Genomic DNA, 24,195 nt, shown 5'->3' with positions numbered 1-24,195 from the left:
CGACACGCATCTTCTCCCCCTCCTTGGTCAGTGCCTCTCAGGACCTTCCTCTCCAGGTCAGTTCTTGGTTTTGACCCCACCTTCTATGTCAGCCAGCAAAGGCTGCTCTGACTGCTTGTACTTCTGGGGCCAGGGGTAGCTATGGGGGGTATCTCGGGTTGTGATTGGGGCTGGGGGACCAGCTATGATCTGAAAGCTAATCTAGAAGCACAGACTTGAACTTCACTTGACTTCAAGATAGATCACAAGGCCTATTGCATGTTAGACACTCCCGTTCCTTTTTAGTCCCGCCCCTGATCCTACTTCCTCCCTGACCCCCATCTTCTCCTTCATGACAGAGTAAGTTCACAGAGACTCTGAGCATCACTGCAGGTCCTTCTGAAGACACACCAATCTTCTGGCTCTGGGAGTGTGTCTTAGCCACTGTTCTGTTGCTGTGAAAAGACACCATGACCATGACAACTCTTTTAAAGAAACCATGGGTTGGCTTAGTTCAGAGGCGTAGTCCATTGTCATCATGACAGGAAGCATGGCGGCATACAGGCAGAAATGTATTGGAGAGGAGCTGAGAGTTCTACATCCGGATCCACAGGCAGCAGGGAGAGAGAGAGAGAGTAACGGGGCTGATCTGAGCTTCTGAAATCCCCAAACCCACTCAGTGACGTGACACACTTCCTCCAACAAGGCCACACCTCCCAATCTATGTCAATTAGAGCCACTTCTTGATGACCACGAATTCAAATATATGAGACTTAGTGGCCATTCCTACTCAAATCACCACATTCCACTCCCCAGCCCCCAAAGGCTTATAGTCATAGCACGATGCAAAAATGCATTCAGTCCAACTTCAAAAATCCCCATAGTCTATGACAGTCTCAACACAATTTAAAAGTTCCAGGTCTCTTTGGAGACTCACGGAACTCTCTTAACTGTAACTCCTGTAAAAATCAAAATAAAAAAGCAAATCACATACTTCAAACATGTGAACAGGATACACATTACCCTTCCAGAAGGAAAAAAAGGGAGCATAGTGAGGAGACACTGGACCAAAGCAAGAAAAAAAAAAAAAAAACACCTGGGCAAACTCCAAACTCTGGATCTCCATGTCTGATGTCAAACGCTCTTCAGATCTCCAGCTGCCTTCAGCTTTGTGAATTGCAACACACTTCTCTCTCTTGGGCTGGTTCCACTCCCTGTTAGCAGCTTTCCTTGGCAGGTATCCCACAGCTCTGGCATCTCTAACATCTTGAAATCTCCAAGGTAATCCAGGCTTCACCTACACCACTTCAAGCAATGGCCTTTCTGGGCCTCCATGCAGGGACACCCCTGACATACGTCTGTCCTCAGAGGCTTTCCTTAGCCATAGAGGAAGATTCTATAACCCCTTTCTTGTCTCCTTGATTCTAAAGCCAGAACCACGTGACCAAAGCTGGAAAGCTGTTTGCTGGGGCTGGTCAGAGCCAGCTTGTTCCATCACATCTACATCTCCTTTCTGGTTTTGATGGTTTCCTTCACGGTCTAACCTTGGCTGTCCTAGAACTCACTCTGTAGACCAGGCTGGCCTCAAACTCAGAGATCTGCCTGCCTCTACTTCCCAAGTGCTGGAATGAAAGGTGTGTGCCACCATGCCCTTCCCTAAATTTATTTTCGCAAGTTAGAAGCTTAGCTGGGTGGCTTCTGGCCCTGAGGTCACCACTCTCTCTGTTACATTCAACACCAGGCTTTTCTTTAATCTGTTTATCTCTTCAAGCACAGGACTTAGTTTTATTCCACTTCCTGGTGCCCCTTTTCTCCTCTGTCTGTACATTTTCTATTTCACCTTGCTTAGCTTGCTCCTTTTTCACTGTAGATCTATATAAGATTGGCCACTAATAGCCATGACCCACGGTCAAAAGTAGGCTGTTGTGAAATCTCTGCCAGCATCATTAACCCAAAACTCTTCAATTTAGCCTCAGGCAGACTTTTCAGACAAGGGCAATAAGCAGCCACCGTCTTTGCCAAAATATCACAAGAACAATCTCGAGGTCATTTACTAACACTCTTAAGCTGTCATAATCTGCATTGCTTTTGCTCAGCACCGCTGCCTCGCGTGCTTCGATAGTACGGCCCGTTAAACCCTACTTAAAGCATTCAACTGCTTTTCCAGTCCAAACTTCCAAAGTCCACATTCCATCAGCAAGCAGCAAGGTCAGGTCTGACACAACAACACCCCACTCCCTGGTGCCTACTTCTGTCTTAGTCACTGCTCTATTGCTTTGAAGAGACACCATGACCATGGCAACTCTTACAAAGTAAAGCATTTAATTGGGGACTGGCTTACAGTTCAGAGGTTTAGTGCATTGTCATCGTGACAGGAAGCAGGCAGTAGACAGGCACGCATGGTGCTGGAGAGTAGCTGAGAGTTCTATATTTGGAGCTGCAGGCAGGAGAGAGGGAGAGAGAGGGGGGGGGGAGGGAGGGAGGGAGAGAAAGAGGAGGGGCGCCTGGCTTGGGTTTCTGAAACCCCAAAGCCCACCCTCCTAATCTCTATCAAGTAGAGCCACTCCCTAAAGACCAAACATTCCACTATATGAACCTATGGGGGCCATTCCTATTCAAACCACCCCAGAGTGCCAATATGAATTGTAGCAGTCAGCTCTTGCTGTGTAACAAATCACCCCAGCATTTAGCAGCTTACAGTGCTGGTGTTGATAGCCTCACAGTGGATTGGGTACATGGACACAGTTGTGGTGGGTCCTGTCTCAGTTTCTCTCCCAGGCTGCAGTCATGGTGTTGGATGAGACTTTGGCCTCTCACAGAGAAGAATGAGCTCTCCATAAGGTGTTGGGCAGAGGCTAGCTCACCTCTCCACATGATGCCTATAGAAATGCACATAGAATATGGCCATTGGCCTTCAACAGAGCCCAGAAAGCAAGACAGTCTGAGAGAGCATCTGAACAAAGGCAGACGCCCATCCTGTCTGTCACACCCCAGTCTGCTGACTTGACCAAATGAGGTCCTGTCTGCCTCACAGGGCGTGAACAACACTGGGAAGCAGAGTTTCCCTGGGGGCCTTCCAGGTGGTCCCCACAGACATGTATCCCTCTCACAGGGATCACAATGCACCCCCTTGAGATCTCTGCCAGCTCACCTGATGAGGGGAGATGACAGAGAACTAGAGGATGGGCGAATTCAGTTCAGGCACGGGTGGGGCTTTGGTGGGGTTCCTCACAGAGTCCACCACCAGGGGTCTTCCTGAAGTCACCAACTGCCAGGAAGTCCCAGGCACGGGGAATCCTGCAGGCATTCCTGTTCAGGAATGAGAATGGAGGAGACACACAATGTTTGGGTCCCCAGTGGTGCTGAGTCCCACAGACAGACATTGAATGACCCTTGAACGGACTCCAAGGCAGGAAACGGCTTTTCACTCGATGTCCTGTACTGTGAACTCACGTCCAGGCTGAGCGATGTCTTAAAATTGCGGTCCATGGTGTCTGCTCGTTCCATACACTCTGCATCCCTTGCACGTCCAGCTGACAGCGCTTTGCTGACAGTTTGGTAACTCGCGGTACAGTCTGTGAGTCACTCTGGACAGAGGTCATGTCTTGTTTATCTGAGGAAGCTTCCTGAATAGCCTCTATGAGGTGTTGCCTTCATTCCTATACAGTGGTTCTCAACCTTCCGAATGCTGCGACCCTTTAATACAGTTGTGGGGACCCCCAGCCATAAAATTGTTTTGTTGCTACTTCATAACTGTAATTTTGCTACTGGTATGAATCATAATGTAAATATCTGATATGCAGGATGATCTTAAGCGACCTCTGTGAAAGGGTCATTTGGCCCCCAAAGGGGTCATGACCCACGGGTTGAGAACCACTGTTAAAAGAGTCCTCTGTGTGGCTGAAAAATAGTCTTGCCTCCTTATCTTCCCACAATGTTTGCAGGTTGTACACCCCACCCTCCTGAGTACTCGGAGCCTTTTCTTATGTGTAGGCACATGTGTGCTTGTTCATGTGAGCATGTGCACACGTGTATGTGTATGTGTGCACACACATCTATGTATCTATGTTTAGAGACCAGAGGTCAGCCTCAAGGAGTCTGTCCTCAGGAGCCACCCACTTTTTTTCTTCTTCCTTTGTTTTATCTGGCTGGTATCTCACCAAGGAGTCTAGGCTGCCTGACCAGAGATCCTCAAGGCTCTTCCTGTCTCCACCTCCCCATCCCTGGGATTGCAGCCATGCACCACCACACCTGGTGTTTTACACGGGTGCTGGCCATGAACTCAGACCCTCATGCTTGCAGCAAGCATGTTATCAACTGCATTGGCTCCCTATTCCCTAGAACCATTTTCTTTCTTTTAAAATTGTTTTTATTGAGCTATATATTTTTCTCCACTCCCTCCCTTCCTTTCCCCTCCTCTTCTACCCTCTCCCATGGTCCCCATGCTCCCAATTTACTCAGGAGATCTTGTCTTTTTCTATTTCCTATATAGATTAGATCCATACATGTCTCTCTTAGGGTCCTCTTTGTTGTCTAGGTTCTCTGGGGTTGTGATTTGTAGGCTGTTTTTCTTTGCTTTATGTCTAAAAGCCACTTATGAGTGAGTACATATGATATTTGTCTTTCTGGGTCTGGGTTACCTCACTCAATATGATGTTTTCTAGATCCATCCATTTGCCCGCAAATTTCAAGATGTCATTTTTTCTGCTGTGTAGTACTCCATTGTGTAAATGTACCACATTTTCCTTAACCATTATTTGGTAGAGGGGCATTTAGGTTGTTTCCAGGTTATGACTATGACAAACAAAGCTGCTATGAACATAGTTGAGCACATGTCCTTGTGGTGATTGAGCGTCCTTTGGATATATACTCAAAAGTGGTATTGCTGACTCTTGAGGAAGGTTGTTTCCTAATTTTCTGAGAAATCGCCACACTGACATCCAAAGGGGTGGGGTTGTACCAGTTTGCACTCCCACCAGCAATGCAGAAGTGTTCCCTTTTCCCCACAACCTCTCCAGCATAAGTTGTCATCAGTGTTTTTGATCTTGGTATTCTCACAGGTGTAAGATGGAATCTCAGAGTTGTTTTGATTTGCATTTCTCTGATAGCTAAGGATGTTGAGCATTTCCTTAAGTGTCTTTCAGCCATTTTAGATTCCTCTGTTGAAAGTTCTCTGTTTAGGTCTATATCCCACTTTTTTTTTTATTGGATTATGTGTTCTTTTGGTGTCCAATTTCTTGAGTTTTTTGAAGATCAGCCCCCTGTCTGATGTGGGGTTATTGAAGATCTTTTCCCATTCTGTAGGCTGCCATTTTGTCTTGTTGACCATGTCCTTTGCTTCTCAGTTTCAGGAGGTCCCATTTATTAATTGTTTCTCCCAACGTCTGTGTTACTCAGGTTAATTTAGAAAGTGGCCTCCTGTGCCAATGCACAGAACCATTTCTTAGTTGTACATCTTTTGGCACGTGGAAAGGGTACTTTCATTGTATCTTATTTATTGTGTACCCCCTCACACACACTTACACGTGTCGTGCGTGTGCACTAAGGTGCACATGTAGAGGTCAGAGGACAACTTGTGGGAGTCAGTTCACTTCTCCCACCATGTGGGTTCCAGGGATTGTACTTAGGCCATCACGTTTGTTGGCAAGCACCTTTACCTGTTGAGCCCAAGTATGAGAACTTTCAAAGCCTGGAAGCCGGGCTCCCTTGTGTTTAATGGCCGTTTCCTACAAGGAACAGGAAGGAACATGCTGTTCCAAGTCCAGGTGTGGCTGGTGTGTCTGTCAAACGCTTTGCCACCTTCCTTCCATGTCACCCCAAACAACAGTGCCCAGGTTTCTGCTACTGTATATCAAGGGACTTCTTCCTCTAAATCCTGCTGATGGTACCTCTCTGCCCAGTGTGCCCTTGACAGCAGCATCCATTTCTTGACTCCTGCTCTTGTGGGACTTAAGGCAATGGAGGATTTTCCTACCACATATCCCAACCTCCTCCAGCCAGCAGAGGGGTACTTATTGCTTGGTTCAGAACATTCCCCACCCCCCAATAATCTCATTTGTTTGCCCTGGCCACACCCCAATTTGGTATCAATTGTGTTGGTGAGATATTGCCACCATCACATAAAGATAGCACAGTGGCTTCAAATTTTTAAAAGTCCCAGGGGTTTTTATCTGTTTGTTTGTTACTTAAGTTTTCAGAGGTACCAGGTTATGGTTCACAAAGACTCAAATTAGGAAGGTCCCATGTGGAAAAATTTGTGTCCAATATATGTGTTGAGGAGAAAGAATGTGGGTTTATTGAGTGACCTGTAAGAAGTCAGACATGGAATGTATCGAGAACCATCTTTCAGGGAAGAGGATTGTGTTGGCATGAGATGCACTTCCTGCTGGCATTTCGAAAGCTCTGCCCGGGAGCCCACGTCATGCACCAGAAGCAGGGGCTTCTCCTCAGGGATGACATCCTCTTGTCTGAGGAAAGGGTATTCCAGTCAGCATGTTTCCTGACTACTTCTTGGAATTAGTTCAGGAAACTAAGTTAGAGCATAGGTCTGAAAAGGGAGAGGATACAGCAAGGGCAGCCAGGGCCACTGATGGCCATGAACGACTGCACAATGGGTCAGGTGGAGGCAGCTCCACTTTCGAGTTGAGGTCTTCCAGGGACAGGGCTCACTTGGTTCTTTGAGGACACTGGGAGCTGTGGCCTGTGCTTCTCAGGAACTGCCGGCCAGAGACTGCTGCAGTCCCCTCCACATGGCTTCTGCATGGGTCGGGTTCATGCATGGGGAGTCGGAGCAAGTCAGCTGAAGGAAGTCAGGGAGAGGAAGGCAGATGTCATGGATCTAAGCCAGGAGTCGTCATGTCATTTTGATCAAGAAACAAGCCACTAGGTCCAGTCTGTACTCGAGGACTGGCCAGCCTGTGAACCTAGGGGGAGTCACATCAGAAAAGGCACAATTATCACATGTTAATTTTTATTTTGTGGTACAGAGCATTGGCCTAGGGCCTCATGCATTCTAAGTCTTGACCCCACGGAATTTAGTCAAGATTAGGAGGGAGTTTTGATTAACAATTTTTAAGGGAATAAAATTGATCTGGTTCCTACCTGATTTGAGGTTACCAGCAAATCAGCTTGCTGGGTGACAGTTACACACATACACACACACACACACACATGCATGCACACATGGGGGAGACACACATATGCACTCATGCACACATACGGGGGGAGACACACACTCACACAGAGTCTCTCTGATTCAGCCCTTGGAGATCCCTTTGATGGTTAATTTTAGAATCACCTGAAAAGAGAATTTCACTGAGAGGTTCTTTAGCTCAGGTTGGCCTGTGGGCACGTCTGTAGGAGATTGTCTTGATTAACATTCACTGATGTGGGAGGGCACAACTCACGGTGGGCGCCACCATTCCCCAGGCTTGGATGCTGGGCTATTTAACAGTGGAGAAAGTGAGCCAGCCAAGTAGTAAGCTCACAAGCACTCCATTCTCTCTGCTCTGGACTGTGGGTGGGATGTGAGTAGCTGTTTTAAGTTCCTACCACCAGGATTCTTTCCTGCTAGGATGGACTGTACTTGGTGTTGTGGGCTAAAAGAAACCCTCTTTCCCCAACTGCTGTTGTCAGGGTGTCTTATCACAGCGATGGGAATGAAGCCAGCACACTCTTCCAGCTCTCACTTCCTGCTTCTATTCTGTCCTTTCCTGAGTTTGAAGACGCTATCAGGCCAGGCTTCATTACTGACATTACTACATTTGTAGAAACGTGGGGGACGACTCAACATGTGCTAAAAATAAGGGACTATAAACAAGAAAAAGATTGCAGGGCTGATGGTCTTGGGTTCAGGATCTCCTAGTGGACTTCCTTCTCTTTCAGTGAACAGCCAATGGGTAAAATGAACTTGGGGTGAGGCTCAACCAGGCATTCATGAGTCACTGGGTTTCATGTTCCCCTCACCCCAAGATTCCTGTTTTAAGCTATGTTATGCAGAGGCCATGCAGAAAGAACAGGCATTAACTCAGGATCACAGATCCTTCACCCAATCATCCGTGAAGAACCATGTGACAGTTTTAAATAAATGGCAGAGGGGGACTGAGGCAGTGGTCCCACAGCCAGGGCCTCCTGGAGCTGGTGGAAGAGAGGAGGAAGATGTGGGAGGAGATCAGGAGAGAGTAAGAGAATCCCAGTGACATGGGTATGTGAGAAAGACCATGGAAGCCCAGGTGGTGGCCCTGGCTAGCTGGAGCATCTGGTGACTGGCAGGTGGTTCTGGGGCCTGGGCTGAGCTGGATGCTGAAAGAGCAAGGACAGCTGCTGCATGGGGGAGCCTGGTCAGGGCTGGCTGGACCCCTGGGGCCTCTCCGATCAGTTCTCAGCTGTCATCCTTTATGGAAAATGTCACCTGAAACCACTCAGAGTGTGATGCTTTGTCTACAGGGCCAAGCTCAGAAATTGCGGGTCCCAGAGCCAGAGTCCATGGAGCTGGGCCAGAAGCCAGGTAGGATAGGAACACTACCGGCAAAGACGGGTTTCTTAGGGTGGGGTGGGGGTGGAGGACTCCCTTCCTCGTCTTCTTTAGTTTTGCTGAGGTCTCCATATGGAATGGCCTAAATGACTCAGGACACTCTAAGACCAGAAGAAAACTAGAGGAAAGAGCTTCGGAGCCTTCAGCAGCCAGGCCTGGAAACTGACGTCATGTGCTCCGGGTCTCTGGTCTCTTGGGGTTAAGATGGGGTTGCTGAAGGGCTTGGCAGCCACTCTTATGCATCTGAAGTGTAGAACTGTTGAGAACATTGGTCAGGGTTGGGGGGACGTCAGGCCTGACTGAGCCCAGCATAGGATAATGTATGGGCTGGGGTTGGTGGCAGAGAGGATGTGCATTTATGCTCTGTGTACTGGAGACAAAGATGCCAGCCTGGAGGGAAAGGAGTCCTATGTAGGTGTTGCAGAGCCAGGTCAACGCTGGGAAGGCTCCCCCAGGGTAGCTGGAGATGGCGATTACACGGGGGGGGGGGGGCGCACTGGGAGCTTCAGTTGCCTCAAGCTTCCCAGTGACCCCAGTCATTCCGGTAGATTTTTAAATCCTTGGGTTCTGGGCCTTTCCTGGAGCAGTCTGACTCCAGAGTCTGTATTTTTCAGTGAGTGTGATAGGTATTTTGATAAAAAAAGCCAGAGCTAGAAAATTCTGCTCATGGTCCTTCCTTGGTCATGGTAGTAAACAAAGCTGGGCTTCCTTACTCTGTCCACCTGATAATGATCAGAGGCACAATGAGATTTTAGAAAGGTCAGATGCAGACATCTATTAATTATCCATCCATCCATCCATCCATCCATTCATCCATCCATCCATCATCCATTCCATCTGTCTTAGTTAGGATTTCTTATTGCTGTGAAGAGACACCATGATCATGGCAACTTTTAAAAAAAAAATTTATTTTATGTGCATTGGTGTGTGAAGATTTCAGATCCCCTGGAACTGGAGTTATAGACAGTTGTGAGGTGCATGTGGGGTGCTGGGAATTGAACCCGGGTCCTCTGGGAGAACAGCCAGTGCTCTTAACTGCTGCACTGTCTCTCCAGTCCCTAGAGATTGACTGATTGATTGAATACTCTGTCTGCATATACACATTTATGCTGGAAGAGGATATCAGATCCCTCTATAGACAGCTGTGAGCCACAATGTGATTGATGGGAATTGAACTCAAGATGTCTGAAAGAGTACCCAGTGCTCTTAACTGCTGAGCCATTTCTCCAGCCCCATGGCAACTCTTATAAAGGAAAACATTTAATTGGTTTCAGAGGTTTACTCAGTTATCCTCATGGCAAAGCATGGCAGTAAGCAGGCAGACATGGTGCTGGAGAAGGACCTGAGAGTTCTACATATCGATCCTTAGGCAACAGAGAGTGAACTATGTCACTAGGTGTAGCTTGAGCATAGGATACCTCAAAGTCCACCTCCACAGAAACACACTTCCTCCAATAAGGCCATACTGACTTCAACAAAACCACTTCTAATAATAGTGTCACTCCCTATGAGTTTATAGGGGCTGATTACATTCAAACTACCACACTATCCCTTCCATCCATCCATTCCATCCCATTCATCCATCCATTCATCCCATCCCATCCATTCATTCATCTAATCATCCCATCCATTCAACCATCCAAACCATCCATCCATCCATCCATCCATCCATCCCATCCATCCAAATACTCTGCTCTTAGAGCTCAGAAACTCGCTGGCTCTTTTTCCACTTGTCTTTCCAGAGCCTTGGTTCACTGCCAGACACGTAGTAGGAAGGCACACAGTGGACAAAAGGACTTCTGCTGAGTCCAAAAACACAGGACACAGCCAGGCCTGAAGTGCTACTAACCCAGAAGGGTGGCAGAAGACTAGCTTGGTTGTTATTGTTACTTCATAATGGCTCAGCAGATGAGGCAACCAGGAGGGCAGGCTGGAGACATATCCCTGAACCTTGGATCAGGAAGGGGTGTGGGCAGGTGAAGCTTCAGCCGACCAGGCAGGTGCTGTGTCTCTGTGTATCATGCTGTGTGTTCCACTTAAGATTCCTACTCTGGCAGCCTTAGTTGTCCCCGGAGGTCCCACTGCCTGGCTGCCTGCTGCTTTGGGCAGAACCCAGAAGGGGGTTGGGAGGGCCATCTGGCTCCAGGAGACAGTTTCTCCCCTTGCCTTTTGTGGGTAATAAAGGGGTGGGGACAAAGAGTGGAACAAGAAAGGCAGGAGGAAGCTGGAAGAAAGGGGGAGAGAGTGCCCAGTTTTCTCTGTGCCCTCTCCCTGGGGGAGAAGAGGGGTTTGCAACAGAGCAAGAGAGTCACAGCAGTGAAGTCTGATGTTTGCACCAGCCTGCCCTAAAAGCCTGACTGGTGACCGCCAAACAGTAGGGTAGCAGGCAGGGAGTGTGAAGAAGGAAGGACCGTGCCCTCCCTCTCTGTGGAGTGGACTGGGTCCCTGCAGGGCAGAGAGGTTTTTTAAACAGTCGGTCAGTGCATCGTGAAGTCAGATTTCATTTATACACAAAAGCAAAACAAGCTGTCTGTTGTAGACTTGGAAGCCTCTTCAGGAATACTTAGGGGGAAGCTACCCAAACATTTCTGGCTGGCTCCTGGGACTGAGGATGGGGGCAGGCTGGGAGGGGCATGAGGACTTGCACACAGCGGGTATACCGGCAGACACACGGCCATATCACTTAGAGAGAACACTCCTGGTTAGCCCCATTCAGACACATTAGCTGTCGCATGGTTTGCAGTGGGAATGAGAGGAGACGGTTCTTGGCCTGGGTGAGGTGCTGGTGTTTCTTGTAACATGGCAGCCAGTCACTTGTTTTCTCCCTTACTAAAGGGCTTTAACGTTCTGTGCACCTTGGGGTATTGTGCAAGGCCCGAGACTGACCCACTACATGGATTTCACTTGTGAGATCCTCTCCCCTTATCTAGGAGGAGAAAGGTGTCGTGGAACTCACAGTGAGGTAGAAAGGAAAAACCCAGGGCTGTGAGGGTGGACTGTGGACAGTGTTGGGTGTTGACCAGAGAACTGGCTCGACCAGCTTGGAAGTGTTTGCGGGAGTATGTGCATGCATGTGTGCATGAGTGTGTATGTGTGTGTGTGCGCACACACTTGAAGAAAGGGTCTGATTTACTTTCAAGAAAGGGGAGTGGTGGGTGGTGGAGATATGGCTCAGCAGTTAAGAACCATAGATGCTCATCTAGAGGACCCAGGTTCGATTCCCAGTACCTACATGGTGGCTCACAACTGTTTGTGACTCCAATACCTGAGAACCCAACGCTTTCTTCAGGCCTCCCACTGTATACATGTGGTGCATAAACATACACGTACATGCAGGCAGAACACCTGTGTACATAAAAATAAAAGTTAAAAACTTCAAAAAAAGGGGGCGACTGCCTCAGCATGGAGTGGACCCGTCTAGGGGAAGCTGAGAGATGGGGTGTCTCGGGGTGTGCAGGGAAGGCAGCAGCAGTCCCTTGTCTGAGCCAGGGATGACAGGAGTGGAGGTCCACGGGATGAGGCTAGCAGTCTTTCTGGCATCAGGAGTTTTGAAGTGATACAAGCGGGAATAAGAGAGGGAGCCATTAGTATCCCTGAGATCCTGGGAGGTGGTTAGGATGGAAGGCAGAGGAGGTGTTGGGGAGCAAAGACCAAGGCTGGGACCCCATTCTGGCACTTTGCAGTCCTGAAATTTGGCCAAGCCAAGAGTCACCTCTGCCACCCCCATGCTTATTGGATTCATCGAATGGTTTCTTGGGGTTCACAGTGGGAAAGGGAACTTACCAAAGTGAGCCAGGGGACACCAAGGCACAGAGAGGGCGAATCTCTTGTTTAAAGGTCATGCTGTTAGGCCTAATTAAGGCTGGACAGGCCTGGGTCACAGCCCCTACGGTCATAGCTCTATGGGGACAACCCTGTCGTGTGGAGGTCTGCTCACTGACCTTTCTCTGTCTCCCTCCTCTCCCTTTTCTCACCTTGCCTTGGGATCCTTTGCTTTCTCTGCTCCATGCCCTTGTCTGCCTCTGGCTCTCCGGCTTTTGTCTGCTTTCCTTCTGCTGGCCCCTCTGTCACCTTTCCTGCTTCTGCTTCTCACACCTGTCTTGTGGTTTCCTGTCTCTCTCTGCCCCCCTTTCCCACCTGCTCAGGTACAACCACTTTGACAAGGACCCAGCCAGACAACAAGGAGGGCCAGCAGGACATGGACTCACGGAGAGCTGCCCATAGCAACTTGGACGGCTCCACATTCAAGCACCAGCCAGGGCTCCCTCAGAGCCCTCGAGGCAGTTCCCTGGGCCAGGGCCACCTGGAGGTCCCACCTCCGCCACCAACTCCTGCCAGCAGGACTTCTCTGACCATGGGCTCACAGCCCGAGGATCTGAAGAAGGGGGCATCTAGATTCAACTCGAGAGAATCCAGGGAGACCCCAGAGCGGACAGTGTCCCTGAGCCAGAAGGACAGCGCCATTCCTGAGAACATCCGCCACAAGTTTGGGAGCAAGGTGGTGGACCATCTGATCTCTGAGGAACAGGTGAAGAGCAGGGACATGGGAGACTGACGGTGGGAGAGGGTTGCGTGGAGACTTCATGAGTTCAAATTTCATTTCTGGAACCGGTCCCTAAACTGTTAGGAAGTGGCGTTTACTGAGACCTGCTATGCATTAGGCGCCGTGTGCTGTCTCAAGCCTTTGTGCGTGACGACTATGAGGCAAGAGGTATCACCACCATTTCACACGAAGTCCAAGGCAAGAGGAGCTAAGCAAGTCAGCCACATCTACCCAGTCACGTGGATGAGGATCTAGAGCCTGTTCTAGTACCCTGGCTGCTACCGACGTTGCAATTACAAGTCTGTTGTTTGCATTAGACATTTTCAATCTGAACACATCTCCTAAGAGGGCCAACGTGCATGTATAGACTACACTTACTGGGTATCAGAGACCCAGGTTTGGACCATGGCTCTATTTCTGTGGCTCTATTCCTGTGACTCTATTTCCCCAGTGGCTCTATTTCCGCAGGCCAGGTGACTCTCGTTAAATTGCTTTCTATCTCTGGCCTTCAGGTACTAGATCTGCAAAATGAAGCACCCAAACCATTCAGGCTGATGAATCCATGGCAGGCATACCACAAGTCTAGCCCTATTCATGGCAGGCATGAGTAATCAATCTTGGCACTCTTCCCCACCTGCTCTATTATTCTAGACAGCCATTACTTATCAATTGAAAATTGAGACTAAATTCACCTGCCAGTTTTAGTCAAAGGATAAGCTTTCATTCGTATTGAGTCCTATTTGAAGGCCACCATTTCAACAACTACAATCTGTGGTCAGCAGGGCAGAGGTTATTGCTTCCTTTTAAACAGAGGGTAGCTGGGACCAGGAGAGGCATTGTGTGTGATCTGCTCAGACCCACAGGCCAGTAGATCCGTGCAATAAAAGACACAGGGTCAGGGCCCTCCCGGGTTCGCCCTCTTTTGTCATTTCAAGGTATAATAACTCCACCCATCAGACACTCTGGGGGTGGGTCACAGCCTTAAATGTTCTTCCCTACTTGGAGGGATTTGTTCCAGTGGAGATGGGTGTGTTCACTCTTGGCCTTGGGAAGACGCCATTTCTGTTTAGCCACCATTTGCCTGTCCACCGCAGCTTCCAGGACACAGGTCCCCGGTGCCACGGAAGTGGCAAATGTCTGAGCTAAAAGCTCCTTGCAGACTCTCAGGTTTGCCTTCCACCCAGATTTTACAAGCAGAGAAACCAAGGCCTAGAGAGGGTCCAAGACCTGCCGAAGTCAAGAGCTGCTCTATGTCAGAATGGGCTCATACTCAGGTTTCCTGACCCATAGGCCCAGACTCGTTCCTTTGGGCCTCAGTTTCTTTCTTGATATGAGGAAGAAGTTGGTCTCAGTGTAAACTAAGAAGTTTGGCTTGTGGGACGCCTTGATAGTAAGCTGCAAGCTGTGTAAACTGGGGGAGTCTGGCCTTTTAAAGTCCTGTTTCCATATTTCTAAAATGGCGGGGACAGGCTCACCCTATGAAGACCCTCTTCTGATGGTGTACACAGTAAGAGCTCAATATGTGTAGAATCACAGCCTGATGGTGTACACAGTAAGAGCTCAATATGTGTAGAATCACTGCCTGATGGTGTACCCAGTAAGAGCTCAATATGTGTAGAATCACTTAAGACTGGGAGGAGGAAATGGATGGGGAGGTGCAGAGTTTGCCCTGGGGGATTAAGCCTGCAGTGGGGAAGGCAGGGGAGCAGGAAGCCAGCACGTCCTTACCTTCCCATCACTTGTCTCTTTCCTTTGCCTCCTCCTTCAGGCTCGAAAGGCCATTGGTGAAATCTTTGAGGGCCAGAAGAGGTCAAGCTCATGGCCCAGCAGGACCCAGAGCCCTGCACAAATCTCCTCCATCTTCACAGACTACTATGACCTGGGCTACCACATGCGGTCCAACTTGTTTCAAGGTCAGATTACAAAGGCCAGGGTGGGACCGTGAGCATGCGTGGTCCAGAGAACATTGGGCACAGAAGGCCTTTGGGGTGTCCACCCTACCTGGGCCTTAAGGCCCCAATGCATAGCTCCACAGATACTCAGTTTATAAGCACCTAAGGCATCCTTCATGCTGGCATGTCCTACAGGAATGCCAGGACCAGCTAGACCCTGGCCGGTGTGTCTTCACTGTGCAGGTGATGCAGCCCACTTGGTAGTGAGGCCCTCACACTGGACACCTCTGGTTTCCTAGTCTACAAGGGGGAGGCCCAGGCATCCCTGACCTAACACCTTTGGTGACAGTGACAATATCAGCTTTCTTGGGTTCAAAGGTCAGTTGGCCACTCCCTAGCTGGGGATGACTATGAGCAAGGAGCCCTCCCTATGCAACCAGGTTGATAACCAGAGTGGCCCTTATGGCCACGGGCAGGTTCCAGTACAGGGGTTGGGGTGACAGGCCATTCATTTGTCTTCCCCGGAACCTAGTGGTGGCATCACCTGGAGGAAAGGACAGGTGAATTGGAGGGGTGCCATTTCCAGAAGGATAATTTGGCCTGTCTAATCCTGTTTGGCTCTGGGGCGCCATGAACTTCATGTCATGGCTGGGCTTGCAGCCAAGTGCTCAAGATCTGTCGTGTGAAGAGAAGTAGGACTCACAAGGACGGTTCCTAGGGCTAAGAGGATTCCCCAGGCTTCCTCGATTGCTGAGATGGGGTATACACTGAGCATGCAGGAGCTTCTCGCTACACCCTTTCCGCTCAGCTTCCCTGTCAAGGGCCTACTTTCCTAGGTCCTCCTCCCTCCCGCTGTTTCCAGTGCTCCTAGGGTCTGGCAGGCCTCTTTCCCCTGGCTTGGGTCCCTGTCACCCGAGGAACCAGACACACACTGGAAGCCTCTCTGGGTTTTTCTTTGAGTTTGAGGAAGAGGTGGTGCAGGGGGAGGAAGGCCAGATCAGATCAAATTGCCCTCTCTTTTGGAGCCCGGAATTCTGCCTTTTCTCATTGACACTGGTCACCCAAAAGATCTTACCTACAACGTTATAAAATGTGAATATGAGCATGAAAGAATACTGTTCTTAAGAGTCTGTGCTCCCCTCACCCAGCCTAGGCAGAGGAAGTGTGCCAAGGGTGAGCAGGAACCAGTTCCTGCTAGCTCGCAAAGCTAGACTCACAAGGGACCATTGTTGGGTTTTCCCGAAGTGACTGGCATACAAATGGTATCTTACAACTAGGTGGGAGTAGCCTGTATGGGGAGACTGGCACCAAAATGAGGGCTTCGACCCGCAGCACTCTAAGCATGTGACCGCCAGTGTCCGCGTCAAGGCCCCACCATGGGGATTCATTCACCTTGGCATTTGTGGATGGCAGTGGTGAGGTGTGCTGTATTGAGGCAGGGTAGAGAAGCCAGACCAGGGTAGAGAAGTCTTTTCGAAGGTAGAGTAGGAGACTAAGCTAGTACAGGAGGCAGAGGAATGGGCTCACTCGGCTTGAATGAAGGATTGCTCCAACACTCGGACACAGGGAGTTGTGGGACCGGGTAGGGCAGACACGAGGACAGCAGTGAGGAAGGACTATAAACATCCAGGAGGGGGACACATGATGGTGGCCTGGTATGCTTATTAGCCTTTTGTTATTGTAACAGGAATGCCCAAGATACTCAACTTATTAAAGGGTTAACTAGATGTGGTGGTACATGTCCATAATCCCAGCACTCAGGAGGCAGAGGCAGGGGGATTATTATGAGTTTGAGGACAGCCTAGACTACCTAGTGAGTTCCAGGTTAGCCTTGGTGACAAGAATAAAACCCTTAAACCAAAAGCAGAGGAGATCTTTCTCATGGCTCATGTCTTTGGAGGTCACCTAGGCTACGATCAGTTGGCATTTGGAGGTCACCTAGGCTACCATCAGTTGGCTTCTTGTCCTTCTGGGGCTGCGGTGAGGCACAACAGCGTGGCAGGGTGTGTGTGATGGGTCAAAGCTCTTCAACCTCATGACTGACAAGTGAGAACAAAGGGGAAAAAAGGCAAGTCCCATTATCCCATAGGGGATTTTCCTCCCCCGCCCAGTGACCTGAAGTCTCCCAGTAGGCCCTACCTTGGTTTCTGCCATTAGTGCCAAACTGGGCATTAAGCGTTCGACATTGGCCCTTGAAAGACATTTCAGGTCCAGTTGCTGGGCTGGTGCACTGTACATCTGGATGGCACTGTGTGTTATTCTTAAAAAATATATGGGGGGGGGGCTGGAGAGATGGCTCAGTGGTTAAGAGCACTGACTGCTCTTTCAGAGGTCCTGAGTTCAATTCCCAGCAACCACATGGTGGCTTACAGCCGTCTATAACGAGACCTGGCACCCCCTTCTGGCTTGTGGGCACACATGGAAGGAATGCTGTATACATAATAAATAAATAAATATTTAAAAAAAATATATGGGGGGTTCCCAGCGGCAGCGGGAAGTCACGCGGCGGAACCCCCAATGCAGCGGGCGCATGTGAGCAGACCCATGGAGCCATAAAAGCAGCTGCTAGCCCCGAAGAGACGGTTGTAGGTCCCCGGGGCGGGCTGGCGGAGTCACCGTGAGAAAAGCGGCTACAGCTTCCCACCAGCGGGAGGGCACGAGCCGTGCTGGCGGTGGCAGCGGTAACAGACATATAAACACAGGAAATAGCCATAAACATTTATTAAGAAAGAGGGAAAGAAAAAAAGGGAGAGAGAGAGAAGAAAGAGAGGGAGAGAAGGAGGGAGAGAGAGGAGGAGAGAGGCAAAGCCCCGTGTGTACACCGGGAGAGAAAACGGAGAGAGAGCGATGGCGGGCGAGGTCAGAGGTTAAAAAGGAGTGGGCGTGGCTAGAGCAGGGACCGAAAGAATAACACTGTGTGCCAAGTGGCAGCTCAGGAGGGCTCAGGTCACACAGCCCCAGGAGCCTGGGCATTTGTGTACGGGTGGGGTAGTAGATCAAGCAGAGCAGGCTAAAGAATGGACTTGGGCGTGAAAGCAGGATTTGGGCTGATTTCAAAGCAGTTTACCTGAGCAGCCTGAAGAAAGCTACTTGGCTGTGGAGATGGAGTCTTCCTGCAGGAGCAAAAGGGAGCACAGGCTATGCTGAGTCATGGATCTAATCCTTTCTGCTTTCTTAGGCTTGCTTTAAGCCCTTAATCCACTTCAAATCCACTTCTGTGGGCAGGGAGAAGGATTCCTTTCTAATTCTTTTGTGTGGAGTATTTATCTCTCCAAGAGTCCCATCCTTCCCACCTCCTCTGCCCCGCCCCCCAGGTGTCTGCCTTCAGGTTTCCACATGCAAAAGGCTCTGGTGTGGTCGAATTTTCTTTACTCTTATGGTGGCCGTACCCAGCTCTCAAATAAATACACGGAGACTTAGTCTCACTTATAAATGCCCGGCCTTTGCTTGGTTTAGTTTTAGCCAGCTTTTCTTACATTATCCTGTCTACCTTTTGCTTCTGGGCTTTTACCTTTCTTTATTCTATATACCTTTCTTTCCTTCTTATTTTGTGGCTGAATGTGTAGCTGCCCCCTTCCCCACATCATTCTCTTATTCTCCATTTCTGCTCTTCCCTCTTCTGTTTATTCTGTCTAGCGTCCCTGCCTATTTCTGTTTCCTGCCTAGATTTTGGCTGTTGAACTCTTCATTAGACCAGTCGGGTGTTTTAGGCAGGCACAGTAACACAGCTTCACAGAGTTAATTAAACAAATGCAACACATCTTTGCCTGATGAAATAAACATTCCACAGCATAAACAAATTAGCGCATCTTCACCTACTATTCCTAGACTACTGGTTCTCCTATCTGGCCACCCATCTAGTACGCCACTGTGGTCACTGAAATATTGTAAGGTATCTGGGAACACACACCTTCTTGCCCCTAAAGTACTGGGTGTAGGGGAATGTGTTACAGTAGTGGTAATGGGAAGCCAGGATATACTTAGGGCCGCAATCAGGCAGTTCTGGAGGGTTTCTGGGCCCTTCATTGTGAGGATTGTTTGAGGATCAATTAGACAATTTCCAGGAAAATCCTCTTTGGGGTTTTGATTGGAGCACATTGACTCGGTTAATCAATTCAGGGGTGTAGTAGGAGTGGCGGGTTGTTTCCCACCACCCAGGAGGGCACCCGGCCACTGGCTAGCTTTACCCAAAATAATTACACGGAAACTGTATTCTTTTAAACACTGCTTGGCCCATCAGCTCTAGCCTCTTACTGGCTAACTCTCACATCTTGATTAACCCATTTCTAATGAGTGTAGCACCACGAGGTGGTGTCTTACCGGGAATATCCTTAACCTGTGTTCATCTCGGAGAGGAGAGCTATGGCAACAGACTGACTCGGCTTCTTTCTCCCAGCATTCTGTTCTGTCTACTTCGCTACCTAATTTTCTGTCCTATCAAAAGGGCCAAGGCAGTTTCTTTATTAACCAATGAAAGTAACACAAAACAGAAGACTCTCCCACATCACAGGGGCAATTGTCAGTGTGGTACTAATTCATTTTTCAATTTATCAGTATGCTAAACAGTTTCTTCCATTTAAACCTTCCTTCAGTATTTTGTAATTTGGGGTAAGAAAATCTCATTTTGCCACTTATCGCAAATGGATTTCTTTTTCTTTGTTTTTGTTCTGAGTGAGAATCTCACTATGTAGCCCAGGCTGGCCAGAAACTCAGGGTGACCCTCTTAACATCAGCTTCTTAAGTGCTTGGGTCATAAATTACCATCCTATTGTAGAAGATAACTATTTAAAATGGTATTTCCTGGGGCTTGGGATGTAGCCAAGTGGCAAAGCATTTGCTCAGCATGTTTGAGGCCCTAGGTTCAGTCTCCAGAATTACTTTGGCTATGCAGCATGGAGGGGCGTGTGCATGCGCACACACACCCACACACCCTCACAAGGTGAACTGGAATTGTGTAGCTACCACAGATGGAAGCTCCAGAGTCTGGGTTTGGCTTTGGCTTGGACTGGCAACTGCTTCAGCCCCCACGGCCAGGATTCATGAAGAGGAGAGGGGGGCGGGACCCCCAGAGTCCTGCAGTCTTTGACTTCGCTGTTGCAGGCTGAAGTGTGGCAGGGGTTTGAAATCAAACACAGTGGTGAGTTTTATGTCACCTTGTGTCCTCACCCCTGCTGTCTCCTCACGCCCCCGCCCTGGAGTCTGATGTTTGGGGATGTTCTTGGTGCTTCTGTTGGTGCCCTGCGCACCCACCCTCTTAAAGCCTGGGGGTCTTGGGGTTGCACGTCTCTCTACTGCCTGTGGTTGCTTCACAGAAGCATGGTGTTCTCTGCACTGGAGACACAGCTGGCCCACGTGGCTCTGACCCATCTCAGTCTGAAGATTTTTATTCTGTTATGGCCATCCTCCAGACTCTGAGGCAATGCACGAGCTCCCAAAGCAAACCCTAATCCCATCTAGTTAGATTTATTCTGAGAGGTGAGAAGCGGGTTTCATCTCTGCCTCAGGGAATCTAAAAAGCCAGAGCAATCCTTTTAAACGATGCTAGCCACCATACCCCCCAAATCTGGCCATTTGACAGCCTCACCTAGGGCCTGCCTTCAAGTTCTGTCCAGGGACTGTCATGTTGCCACTTTGATTCTGGTTGCCATCAGGACTGGGGGCTTTGACCAAACCTCTAATTCACTGTTACGTAAGCCTTGCCAACTGTAAACCCCAAGCCTGCAAGTTTGCTTTCCAGAGTGATTTCTATCTTGGCGGCCTCATCCTCAGAGAATGCGGCCTGCAGGAACTTTGCGGGTCCGTGGATGTTGCTGGGAGCTGCTTTACAGACCAGCCCACGACTGCATTTGCAGATCTCAGGAGCTTTCGGCTGGTCTTTTGGCTCGAGGCTTTGTGTTTGCCTAGAGGGAGAGGCCTGTTAATGATTCTCCACGAATCCTGTCATTCTTTAATACTACTCCTCGCTTGATCTATTAATTAGTGAAAGGTGAACCTCTAAATCCTTCCTGATGGTAACAGGTTCATCAGTTTCTCTCTGGATCTTGCTATGTCTATTCAGATACTCGCAATAAAGCAAGCTTAGAATCATGAAGCTAACTCACATAGTTATTTATATAAATTTTTAAAAAGATTTTATTTTTAATGTGCCTGTATGAAGGGGTAGGGGACTCACACACATACTGTGTCATGCCTGTAGAGGTCAGAGGACAATTTGCAAGAGTCTGAGCTCTGCTTCCACCATATGAGTGCCAGGGATTGAACTCGGTCAGGTCATGGACTTGGCCGCAAGCGCCTCTACCTGCCGAGCTATAGTGCCAGCCCCCGTTATTTTTATGTCTCCTACTGCTGTTGACTTACAGGCTGTTTTGTCTGGTACGGGTGTAGCCGTGGCAGCTTGTGCTCAGCTGACATTTTGTCTGATGTATCTTTTTCTAGCCTTTCATATTTATCCTCTCCTTGTGTCTTTTTTTAAATATATGCTTTAAATAATACAGGTCTGGAATTATTTACTCTGGCAATCTGTTCTCCAGAAAAACCAGTGAGTGAAGTCAGTTTTTATTTCTGTTGCTGATGAATTTGGGTCGATCCATGCTTTCTTTGTGTTTTCTATTTGTTTTTTTTTTCTTTTTCTTTTTTTAAATTTGCACAAACTTTCTTCTTATTCTCCGCAGTCACATTTTTTTTTCTTTTTTGGTGTTCTTTTCATTTTCTAGTTATTTTTTACATTTTCGGGTGCATCACAGACACATCCTCATCGGAAGGCATTAGAGGGGTCCTCTGCCTTCTCAGGCCTGCCGAAGGCTGTTGTTACTCTCCCACCTCTCTCTGTGCAATGCCCGCCTGTTTTAAAGTCAAAGGTTGAGCTGCCCTGGCCGGGCTCTTTAACTTTGCAGCTGTGTGACTTTGAACACTTAGCCTCAGTCTGTGCCCCAACAGTGAGCAGGGGTCAATCGATCCATTCATCTGTTGTCTCAGCTGCTTCCTAGGAGGGCTGATTCAGTAAGGGCGTTCCCTGGAGGGAACAGTTTGGAATTATCCTTAGCTCCTTGGATATCTTCACTTGCAGCAGGTTGGGGGTGTGGCTCAGTGTGGAACTCTGACCTAGTGTGGTAGGTGTTGCTCTTGACGGCCACACTGATTGGACTGAGGTCTAGAAGATTAGTAAGCCAGCCTCTGGGTGTGTCTGGAAGGCAGTTTCCAGAAATATCAACTAAGTGTGTGTGTCAGGGTGTGGGGTGAAGGGTGGAGGGGTATGGGGTAGAGGATGGAGAAGTGTGGGTGAAGGGTTGAGGGGTGTGGGTGGAGGGTGGAGGGGTGTGGGTGGAGAGTGGAGGGTGGAGGGGTGGAGGGTGGAGGGGTGAGGGTGGAGGGGTGTGGGTTGAGGGGTGTGGAGTGGAGGGTGGAGAGGTGTGGGTGAAGGGTTGAGGGGTGTTAGTGGAGGGTTGAGGGTTGAGGGGTGTGGGTGGAGGGGAGAGGGTGTGGGTGGAGGGTGGAGGAGTGTGGAGGTAAGGTGAAAGTCTACCCAGGATGTGGGTGGCACCTTCCTTGTTTCCTGGCTACCATGATATGAGCTCCCCTCCTCCCAAACCCTTAAACTGAAACCTCTGGAACCATGGGCTAAAATACCTCTTAGCTGCCTTCAGTTCTTTGGCTCAGGCATTTGCCACAGTGACCAAAAACTGGTTGACACTGTGACTCTTGCCAGAGATGTGAGCTCCGTGCCGTGACTAAACCTGAGCATGGGATTCTGAGACTAGCTTGTGGGAGGAATCTGGAAATTTTGGAGTTTTGAGCTAGAGAAATCCCAGAGAGCTACAGGCTCAACTAAAGGGTGATTCTTGGGGAAGCAGAGGAACCCACACCATCAATGCACACGTAAACAGTGGACTATTATGGTGTGTTCAGATGGGAACAAGGATTCTCCCGGGAACTGGGCTAAAGGCCATTCATGCTAGAGCCTGACAAGGTGTCTACTTTTATCCCTGCCCTGAGACTCTGTGGGAAGCTGAGTTTAAAGGCTTAAATGGGCTGGAGAGATGAGATGGCTCAGCGGTTAAGAGCACTGGCTGTTCTTTCAGAGGATGGGAGTTCGGCCCCCAACACCCACATGGCGGCTCATAACCGTAACTCTGAAATCTGGCACCCTTACACAGACATGCATACAGGCAAAACACCAATGCACATAAAATAAAAACAAACAATAAAAAAGACGAGCATAATCTTCCCAATCTTGAAAGAAGACCGTATCCCCTAGGGTAGGTAAATAATCCAAGACTCAGAGAGTTTAACACTGGGGGATGTTAAACTCTCCCACTCCCCTCTTTTCCATGCAAACTGACACTGAGATACAGCACAGGGTGCATAGGGCGCCATACGTTCAATGACTCAGGGATTTCTCCACGGTGTCTACAGGGCCACCCCAGGAGACAAAGAGCCTCATGAAGGCTTCCTACACGCCAGAGGTGATTGAGAAATCAGTGAGGGATGTAGAGCATTGGCACGGCAGGAAGACGGATGAGCTAGGTAAGTGGAATCTGGGCTGCGGGGCGGTCCTCTCCTCCCTGGACAGGGTGAGTGTCTGCAAGGTGCAGGGCAGGAGGCAGGGGCCTGGGGCCGGGGTGACAAGACACTGAGTGGGTCTGGACCTCCTGGAAGCTGCTGGCCCCTGTGATGGTCCCTCCCCTCATCCCTGCAGGACGGTGGCACCAGAAAAATGCCATGAATATGAACTTGCAAAAGGCACTGGAAGAGAAATACGGAGAAAAGGGCAGATCCAAGGGCAAGTAGCTGAAAGGACATTGGAAGGAAGCTCGCGGAGAGTGCTATCAATAAAGAAAGGCGGGCCCAGGTCTGAGCCCTGCCCCTGCGTTCTACTTCTCTTCGCGCCGGGATGGGGACCCATGTGTGGGGCTGGAAGAACAACTGAGGAGGATGGACGCTCTGAGCAGCTAGGTTTCTGAGACCCCCCTCTTCATGGCTTCCTCTGTGACCTCAGGAAGAGTTGGGAGAGTTGAGCCAGAGTGCTCAACTGGGTGACGGGTCCTCTACTGGACATTGCTAGGCTATACCCTTCGTGTGGTCTCTGGTTGATTTCAACTGTCTCTAGGCGTTTATTCCTCTCCCACGAACCTGCAGACTTCAGAGGAATTGGCCATGTCATCTCCCTCTTCTAACCTAGGAGCAGATCTGATGGGTCTCCCTTATGCACAGAGTGATTGGTTCAGAAATGGGCACATGGCTCAGTTCGG

General features: G+C 49.3%; 1 protein-coding gene across 1 annotated transcript; it reads left to right on the top strand.

The window, feature by feature from the left end:
* The first annotated feature begins 12,695 nt into the window (after positions 1–12,695).
* Tex33 (testis expressed 33) lies at positions 12,696–23,734 on the top strand. The gene is made up of 4 exons (XM_041671679.1): positions 12,696–13,040; positions 14,824–14,968; positions 23,360–23,470; positions 23,643–23,734. Exons 1-4 carry the CDS (start codon positions 12,711–12,713, stop codon positions 23,732–23,734), a joined length of 678 nt encoding a protein of 225 aa, XP_041527613.1. The 5' UTR covers positions 12,696–12,710.
* The last annotated feature ends 461 nt before the right edge of the window (positions 23,735–24,195 follow it).

The sequence above is a fragment of the Microtus oregoni genome, unplaced genomic scaffold (assembly GCF_018167655.1).
Source record: "Microtus oregoni isolate MIOR12 unplaced genomic scaffold, Mior012 000022F_ref0000154, whole genome shotgun sequence".
NCBI lineage: Eukaryota > Metazoa > Chordata > Mammalia > Rodentia > Cricetidae > Microtus > Microtus oregoni.
Note: the sequence above shows the minus strand (reverse complement) of the source record. Positions and strands in the feature narration are given on the sequence as shown.